This window comes from Phyllostomus discolor, chromosome 5, assembly GCF_004126475.2.
Source record: "Phyllostomus discolor isolate MPI-MPIP mPhyDis1 chromosome 5, mPhyDis1.pri.v3, whole genome shotgun sequence".
Taxonomy (NCBI): Eukaryota; Metazoa; Chordata; class Mammalia; order Chiroptera; family Phyllostomidae; genus Phyllostomus; species Phyllostomus discolor.
This window is the reverse complement of record NC_040907.2, coordinates 68,802,539-68,812,701: the sequence shown is the minus strand read 5'-3', so window position 1 is coordinate 68,812,701 and position 10,163 is coordinate 68,802,539. Positions and strand designations below refer to the sequence as shown.

Genomic DNA, 10,163 nt, shown 5'->3' with positions numbered 1-10,163 from the left:
GAGTGCCCCTCTCAAAAGAGGACAGAGTGGAGATTCAAACAGAGTACTGCTTTTCAGTGACATAAACAGTCATTTGAAAAAGGTCATCTATCAATCTCATCTTCTCTTTTACATTATACAAAAGCAAATGGACTACAAAAAGTAAATATAGGAGGTAAACAGTCAAGAAATAATTCTTTTTTTTTAAAGTGGTAGTTTGCTTCTTTGTTCTTCAACCAAAAACTGACATAACAAAATAACTAACACAACTATGAAAAATTATTTGTATTCAAATGTATTTTCAAAAAGATTTCAAGATTTGACACAGGCACCAAGAAAGGAGATGAATTAAAACAAGTATAAATAGGTCAGTTATAGACTGACCTCTATTTGAAATATGTTAAAAATATTTAGTAATACATTTTAAAATATGATTGAGGTAAAATTTTTCTTTAATTCAAGTCTTCTCAATCATCTTAAAATACTTGTGAGCTCAACTCGTGCATTAAGGCAAATCCTAATTTTAAACACTCATTTAATTTCTGAACTGTTTCATTTAAAACTGTTAAGCTAGATAGAGTTTTTGTAAAAAAAAAAAACAAAAAAAAAAAAAAGCACTTTTTATTGCTACAAAGGGTAACATGGTCACAAAAAGCCTTAAAGCGTATCTTAAAGCAAATTACTGTTCAATGTCCAATGCAGTAAAAAAATACACAGAGCACAAAATACTTGCCCAATTTATCTCTTCCAGGGTAAGTATTCAAAACATTAATGCACACTTGAATATAATCTCCCAAGAGCAGCATTTAAGTTCAAATGATTAGAATAGATACACTGACAATACACATCTGTCATCCTAACACCAATAAAGTAATAAAAATTAAGCTTAAAAATTATACAATTTATTGAATCTAAGTTTGGTAGCTATAAAAAACTAATACCTTCATTTTATTAAAACAAATGCCAAACATTTAGAAATTATATAAAACAAATTTTAATGTGTGGAATGCATGCAACATAGGTGTTAAGTCTCATATTTTAAACTATTAAAATTCTTACCCTTCTCCGCATTAAGACAGAAATTTAAAGCTTTTTTTAAATCTAATACCTTATGTTTAATTTTCTTCAGGTTGGTCAACAGAGGAGCTGACATGCTCTTCCTTTGCTGCTGCTTCATCTCTCTCCCCTACTCCTTCTCCTTCTCGAACTCCCTCTCCTTCCCCCACAGCCTCTCCTTCCCCAGCTCCCTTTACTCCTTCTCCTTCTCTCCCTTCCTCTAATTCCTCCACTTCCTCTGCTTCCCCCACTTCCTCTGCTTCCTCTGCTTCCTCTACTTCCTCCACTTCCCCCACTTCCTCTTCTTCTTCTTCCTCTTCCTCCTCCTCTTCAATAGGTTCATCAATCTTTTCCTCCTCCTCTTCATCTCCTTCTATCTGCTGATCTTGAGAATGATCTTGAATTTCAAAAGGATTCTCACCCTAAAGACATGAGGAGAAATAGGTCAGCACATTCATTTTGTATTGGTGAAATTTTTACACTGTATCACCAAAACAAGTTTTCAAAAGCTTTGTATTTCAGTATATGACAAATTCACTAAATATCTGTTCAGTACCTAGTGATACCAATGCGAGTATAAACATTACTGAAGTCATTACCATATGCTCCATAAACTGGAAAGTAGAAAGAACACATTTCCCTAACTGAATTTCTAAAATTGTATGTCTCTGTGTGTATGAGTGAGAGTGAGAGAGAGAGAAAGGTGTAGAGGAGGCAAATATGTGGGTTTGCACAGAAACTAAGTAGATGAAGCAAAAGATTTATATCCTACTTAATTATACTATTAGTAGATGCACCACTGTTGTAGATTATCTTTAAAAACTTCAAATGAAAATTATGTGCCTAATTTTTTCTTTAAAAAAGTATACAAATCTTTAATTCACTAAACATTCAGAGACACAATTGTACTTTAGTATTTTAATTTAAATACTTGAATTGTGTATCCGGATTAAGTCTCAAAAACAACATATCAGAAGGCTACATTAACATAGCAGGAAATGTAGTGGCAATGAAGATTATTAGGCAGAACAGTGTAAGACTGGTGATACACTTTAACATAAACCAGGAAGTAATGTGCAAGATAAATTGGAGTAGCAAGACGAGAAATAACTAGTGACAAGTCTACTCTAATAGTACAGGTAAGTGTAGAAGATGTGGTGACACCATTAACAAAATAGGTAAAACAGGATGGGAAAGGGGAAGAAGCAGGTATATGCTATATATAATTAGAATTTCAGATGTCTAAATGACTAACAGGCAGCTATAAATTTGCAACTCAGAAGAGAGTTTAAAGAAAGACATTCACATCTGTGAATGGCTTGCAGAGTGAATAATGAGGCCAACATCTTAAATGGGACAACCTAGGGATGGTGCTGGGGGAGAGAGCAGGAAAAAGAGCACCTATGAAAATGCCTCTACATGGGGGCAGAAGTTAGAAAAGGAACACACAGTATAGGAGGAAACCCCAGACAGCAAAATATTAACTGGCAAAACAAAGTTTCAAGAATAAGTGATAGATCAACAGTGTCAAGTAATGCAAACAAGAGTGGAACAGAACTGAAAAAGGTCTGTAGAGTTGATAATTATTAAAGCTTTGTGAGGGTACTTGAGGGATTTATTACACTATCCCCTTTATTCTTAAATTTAAGATAATAAGAATAAAATACTAAAAGTTTTTATTTGAAAACTAGGTTACTGGTAATCTTACAGCAATTTCAAAAGGATGATTTAAGTGAAAGTTAAACACCAAGAACTGCCCAAGAATTAATTGCCACCATTTCCTGTGAAGCTCTCAAAAGACAAAGGCCCTGGTATCACACTCTGAAATTCTAATTTAGTCAAGTAGTGGAGCTCTTACTAAAAAATCAAGTTCCTGAATCAATTTCAGACCTCTTGAATCAGAATTTCCAGGGAAGAAGTCCAGTAACCTGCATATTTAAGGAGCATTTCAGAAATATGTATCAGAAACTGTTTGAAAACCCTAATTTAGAATGTTTTAGGAAGTGCCTAAGCAGATTTTTATTTGATTTTAGCCCAACAGGTAATTCTAATTACATATGTCCATTTGAGAACTAGTAGGTTAAGCGTAAACTATCTTTTCAAGTACACCAGAAACTACGAAAAGTTAAGTCATTTTTAGTTTAGGAGACAAAGAGACAACTCCTTAGCATGTCTCTTTGGGGAAAATAGTAAAATAAAGAGGGGAAAAAGTCAGATGGGGAAAAAATAAGGAAAGAGATAGCTAATGAAACAAGAACACAGATGACAGGCAAAAAATGATATTTTTTTACTTCTGGCAAAGACAGAGGTGTAGGTAGTAGACACACTCTGCCTCTTCGCACAACCAAAATAAGGACAACAACAAATTCAAAAACAAAACAACCAGAACTGCCAGAAAACTGAACTGTATGGAAGTCTGACAACCAAGAGCTAAAGAAAAAACATTCATCCAGACTGGTAGGAGGGGCGGAGACAGGCAGATGGGGTACAGAGAACTCATAGCAAGGCATTGGCTAGAGGACCTGGCAGTCCCACATTCTGTGCGGATAAACTGGGAGGAACAACTGGGGAGTGAGACAGACCATGCAACTGAGGGTTCCAGCGAGGGAAAAGAAAGCCTCAAACCTCTGACTGAGAAAACCTGTGGGGGTTGCAGATATGGGAGAAACTCCCAGCCTCACAAGAGAGTTCACTGGAGAGACCCACAGGGTCCTAGAACATACACAAAACCACCCGCCTGGGAATCAGCACCAGAAGGGCCAATTTGCTTGTGAGTAGTGGAGAAAGTGAGTGAAAGCCAGCCAAGAGCCAAGTAGGTGGCATTGCGTCCTCTCAGACCCCTCCCCAACATACAGTGCCACAAGACAGAGACATGGGTTGCCCCACCCTGGAAAATCCTTAAGGTTCTGGACCTTAAAATGTAACAGGCACACAGAGACAAAGAAATATGGCCCAAACGAAAGAACAGATCAAAGCTCCAGGAAAAAAACTAACAATGAAGATATAGCCAACCTATCATGCACAGTTCAAAACACTGGTAATCAGGGTACTCACAAAAATGGTTGAGGATGGTCACAAAATATAGGGAAAAGTAAAGGCTATGAAAAGTGAAATAAAGGAAAAAGTAAAAGGAACCAACAGTGAAGGGAAAGAAACCAGGACTCAAATCAATGGTTTGGACCAGAAGGAAGAAACAGCATTCAACCAGAACAGAATTAAGAAACAAGAATTCAAAAAATTGAGGAGACATTTAGGAACCTCCAGGACATCTTTAAACGTTCCAACATCCAAATCATAGAGGTTCCAGAAGGAGAAGAGGAAGAGCAAGAAATTGGAAACTTATTTGAACAAGTAATGAAGGAGAACTTCCCCAGTCTGGCAAAGGAAATAGACTTCCAGGAAGTCCAGGAAGCTCAGAGTGTCCCAAAGAAGTTGGACCCAAGGAAGCACACACCAAGGCACATCGTGATTACATTAGCCAAGATTAAAGATAAGGAGAGAATCTTAAAAGCAGCAACAGGAAAGGAGACAGTTACCCACAAAGGAGTTCTCATAAGACTACCAGTTGATTTCACAAAAGAAACCTTACAGGTAAGAAGGGACTGGAAAGAAGTATTCAAAGTGATGAAAAGCAAGGACGTACATCCAAGATTACTCCATCCAGCAAAGCTACATTTAGAATGGAAGGGCAGTAAAGTGCTTTCCAGATAAGGTAAGTAAAGGAGTTCATCATCACCAAGAGCTGTTCCAGATAAGGTAAGTTAAAGGAGTTCATCATCACCAAGCTCTTATTATATGAAATATTAATGGAACTTATCTAAGAAAAAGATCAAGAATAGGAACAATAAAATGACAACAAACCCACAACTATCAACAACCAAACCTAAAAGAGAAACAAAAACAAACTAAGCAAATAACTAGAACAGGAACAGATTCACAGAGAGATCACATGGAAGGTTATCAGGAGGGAGGGGGAGAGAGGAGAATAAGAGAGAAAGTGCAGGGAATAAGCATAAATGGTAGGTACAAAATGGGGGGGGGGGGGGTAAGAATAATACGGGAAACGGAGAAGCCAAAGCACTTATATGTACAACCCATGGACATGAACTAAGTGGGGGGAGTGCTGGTGGGAGTGGGGTGCAAGGTGGAGAGGAATAAATAGGGAAACAGAACAACTATAATAGCATAATCAAAAAACATATTTTTTAAAAAAATTTTTAGCCCTGGGTATAGCTCAGTGGATTGAGCACAGGCCTGCAAACCCAAGGTTGCAGGTTCCATTCCCAATCAGGGCACATGCCTGGGTTGCAGGCCAGGTCCCCAGTGAGGGGCTCATGAAAGGCAACCACACATTGATGTTTCTCTTCTCTCCTTCCCTTCCCCCTCTCTAAAAAATAAATAAATAAAATCTTAAAAAATAATAAAAATTTAAATGGTATTTTTCTTCACAGATAGCAATAAAGATGATAGACAGATACATAAATCCAAGGTAGAAAGGACAATGGAGCTCACATCTAATGGTCTCTATCTCCCTAAGACAAGAAATAATAATGTGGGAAGTGAGGGGAGTAAGAATGAAATCTGGGTATGTGAATAGTGGAATAAGTTTGAAACAGTCACTATAGGAAACATATTACATCGATAGGTAAGTAAAATTACTGTGAACTGCAGTGAAAATGTCTAAGCATAACACTGGCACAATGCCACGGGACTGTCAGCAAGACACAGTGAATACAGCTAATCGTAGATGGCACAGTGCTGGGAATGGTAAGTGGCAGAGGAACAAGTAAGGAAGGAATTTTAGAAGCACCCCACTGTTGTCAGGGCTGACCATGAGTGTCCAGGTCAGGGAGTGAAGAGAACAAGATGATACAGTTGGAGAATTGAGAGAAAGTGATGAAGCAACTATCTTCATGGGACAAAGATTAAAAAAGGTATTTTGTCAGACTGAGAGAACTTGAAAGAGTTTTAAGCCATTACCAGAGCTAACCACAAACAGAGGGTACTCTGGGGAATACAGCAAGGAAAAAGTAGACAGAAATGTTGAACAAAGGGAAATCACTGAACAATGTAACTTCAGTGCTTCTTGCATTTTAACGCAAATGAAAAGCAGAATCTTATTAAAATGAAGATTCTTATTCAATAGGCCTGGACATGACCTAACAATGAAACTGCATTTCTAATGAGCTCCCAGGTAATGCCAGTACTGCTGGTCCATGAATCACATTCAGAGCAACAAGGCTCCTGAGGCAATCTCCTCAGTTCAAGCACTTTCTCCAAAATAGGTCCATTAGCAGACACTCCACCAGCAATATCTTTTTCCATGAAGCAATCCTAAGTGAAGCCTAAAAACCCTACACAGAAATTCTAATTTTTATTCTTCTCTCATTAAAAATTATTTTCATACATTAATAGAAACCATTAACTTCTCAAAAGTTTGTGATATAGCAAGGACAAAAACCTAAATTTTTCTTAATTTAGATCCTATCTTTTTGATGCCACATCTTCCCCCAAAACTGAATTTCAATTAGTGTAGCATTTGCTTTAAAAAAATAAGTGTCAAGAGTGTAGTAAAGAGTGACAAATATGTTTAACAAATCAGAAAACAAGTCCATAAGAAACAAGCTGAAAGAAATGAAATTTATTCAATTGGAAGCCACTTGACTGAAAGATGATTTAGCGGTCATTAAGTATTACAAACCTTGACATACAAAACACCCACTACTAAAAAGGGCTCCTCGTAGCTCAGAGTGTGGCAACTATTTCTAGACAGGGGCCTCTCACTCAAACTGCACTTCAGAAAGAGGCCTGCACTGAACCACCTGCCTACATTGTGTTTCTATCTGTGCCTCTCTATAAAGGTTTCCTGGAATCCTATTTCAACCAATAGGACAGAGGATTTCCCTATTCATCAGAGCTGCACAGCTCTTGCCAAAGTGGCTCTACTCTGACCAATCAGGACAGTGCCTTTTGGACTGATCACTGCAAGAACTTAGGGTTACAGGAGGGTGGACCAATCAGGGACTAGGGGTGGGGACTTCTGTCTATACAACCCGGCTCCCCTCTGTTTCTGAGAGTGCACTTCAACCTTTCTACCAAAGACTGAAGACTGCATTTCACTGGCTAAGCTGAAACACTGAAGATGACTCACCAGAGCATAGCAGACCACAGCAGACTGCCACAGAATGGAGCAAACCAGTGAAGCACAAAGCCAACTACCAAGGAGGAGAGCAGAGCTGTCTAGGTGGAAAGCAGCATGGCCCCAGAACTGCCTCATAGCTCTGTTGTTTTCACAGCCATGCTATATCACAATTGAGCTGTTTTGCACTGAATAAAGTTTTTCTACTTCACTGCACCCCAAATTGGAGATTCCTGTGGGCACTGAATTGGTGCCAACACCATCAGTTGACATTCTGTATCAGGCTTTTGTTTTATTTTTTTTATTTTAATCATTGTTCAAGTACAGTTTTCTCCCTTTTACTCCCATTCCAGCCCACCCACCCAACCCTCCCCACTTCCCTCCCATTACCACCCTCCCCCTAGTTTTTGTACATGTGTCCTTTAAATTTGTTTCTGTATATAGGCTTCTTCACAGAGCACATGATTAACTACCACAACGGCCAAATTAAACAAAACCTCTCTAATTTATAAAATAAAGATTTAGTTACTAATGTAAATAAGATCTTTTGTAAATCTTCAACATGACAACTCTGTTCAGTGTAGGATGATTTTTAAATAGGTATTATTTTATAAAACTCAAAACTCAAAAGGGTATTTTATAATACCTTTCAAATAAGGTATTATTTTATAAAACTTGCCCTGGCTGGTGTGGCTCAGTGGATTGAGTGCTGACCTGAAAACTAAAGGACTGCTGATTCAATTCCCAGTCAGGCAGATGCCTGGGTTGTAGGCCTAGTCCCAATTTGGGGGCATGTGAAAGGCAACCAATGTATGTTTCTCCTGCACATCGATTTTTCTGTCCTTCTCTTTTTCCCCTCCCTTCACCTCTCTCTAAAAATAAATTTAAAATGTTTTAAAAATTATGGAATAATAAAAATTAGAAAAATAAAAACTCAAAAACTAAAATCCAAAATTTATTTCTATTATTTCCTGAGTAATAGTAAGTTCTCGTTTATACTATAGGCATTGTAAAGAAGGATTTTTGTGTAAAGAAAGATTCCTCAGTACTACAGGGCAAATACTATGAGAAGCAGTGGGCCAGGTGTACCTTACTGTTCACATCTGAGTTTCCTAACATTAGGGGCAAAACTTTCTCTTGGCCTCCTGATTCCATGAGGGAGCTTTTTCTGAAGCAATATAACTGACCTCTGCTTCCCCTTCAACTTTATCCAAGGAAGAGGAATGACTTATCCAATTAGTATATTTAGAAGAAACTGGACATGTACAACTCATTCCCTTCTGGGTTCCTTCTTTTGGGTCTTCCTAGCAATAGAAATAATACATTCTAGTTTGTTCAATGCCATGTGGTAAACTAGGAGAAAGCTGTTGCCACCCACCTGAACCAGTAACAGAAGTTGGGGGGGACATAAGCCTATCTAATTTACAAGTGCACTGTTAGGGGGTCCACATAATTATACATGGAAACATATCCTTCAAGTCATCTTTTTTCTAAAAATCAAGAATAAAGCTGATGCCCTAAGCAGTATGGCTCAGTTGGTTGGGCTTTGTCCCGCAAAGTGAAAGGTTGCCAGTTCAATCCCTAATCAGGGCACATGCTTGGGTTGCAGGGACAGAGCCTCAGTCCCAAGCTGGGGCACGTACAAGAGGCAACCAACCTATCAGTGTTTCTCTCCCTCTCTTTTTCCCTCACTTCCCCTCTCTCCAGAAATAAATAAAATCTTAAAAAAAAATTAATGCTAACTTTTGATTTCTATCAGACTCCCATGTATCTCTCAAATAATTCAGAGCTAGAAAGAGGGGAAGAAATGGCTTATTACTCTCTCCCCACCACAAATCCCACTGATTAGGAAACAGATATTTTACTTATATGTAAGATATTAAGTAAAATTCTTTCTAATGTTGTACTATATGTAAATATCACAGTTACTAGGTCATCATTTAATTATTACAATACTACAACATAAGCTAAAGAGTTTATGCCCCAACATCTTACCTTAACAAAACGTTCATATCGCGCCTTCACTATCGGATTATTTAAAATGCTTGTAGCAGTCAAGACACTCTCTCTTTTATTTGTTCCTTATAAGCCTGTGAAAAATAGAACACACTGAAGTACTTGAAAACTATGACATAAAAAATATTTCCATAATTAAAATGACATTATATAGTCAAATTCTTAAATTTAAATGATTTACCTTCTGGCAAATGAAACTATAAAGCAACAATAGCTACTATGACTGCAGTGTAAATCATCTACAGATTAAAACAATGAGCTTTGATGAGCAAGTCAGCTTCAGCAACACACACCCAGTCAGCAGACACCTTAAGTCTAGGTCTCCTAGACAGCTGTTTTCTCTCCTTTCCATTCTACCTCCACCTCCTCTAGTGCCAACTGCTCCAACTATTAATTTTGATACTACCAAAAAAGAAAGAATAATTTTTCATACTGCTAGAGTAATTAGTCTACTTCCAGGCTGTTTTATACAAAGGAAAAGAGGATAATGGGGGGAAGAGTTTTCAGAAACATGCATAAAGGACACATGGACAAAACCAAAGGCGTGGTAGGATCAAGGGTGGGAAGGGGTAGCAGGGGGTGGGTGGGAAATGTAGACAACTGTACTTGAACAACAATAAAAAATGTAAAAATAAAAGTGGTAATATATGTAAGTCTAGTTTTCAAAAGTGCCAAAGAATTATCAAAAGACAAATTAAAAAAAATATTATATGTGCTCTAAGTAGCTAAAAATGTCTTAAAAAGCCTAAGTTAAATGAGGTTCACTTCAATACAAAATATGAATTTACGACTCAGGTATGCTCTATTTAAAACTTAAGTCTTTAATATTTGAATTTTTAAATTTGCTTTTTAAACAAATTTCACATATATAAACATGTAATTTGAAATAAATTACTAAATAAAAGCAACCAATATAGAAGCAGAAATATGCTAGCAAAAGGCAAATAAATTCTTCTAGAATTTTTTAGTAAAT

The 10,163-nt window shown here is 37.3% G+C and overlaps 1 protein-coding gene across 1 annotated transcript in view; it reads right to left on the bottom strand.

Annotated features, from left to right (window-relative positions):
* Nucleotides 1-260: 260 nt before the first annotated feature.
* ZNF326 (zinc finger protein 326) overlaps nt 261-10,163 on the bottom strand; it is a 43,329-nt gene continuing 33,426 nt past the window's right edge. The window contains 3 exon segments of the mRNA XM_036026393.1: nt 261-1,457; nt 9,170-9,249; nt 9,252-9,264. Coding sequence (XP_035882286.1) covers nt 1,095-1,457; nt 9,170-9,249; nt 9,252-9,264 — 456 coding nt within the window. The 3' untranslated portion in view covers nt 261-1,094.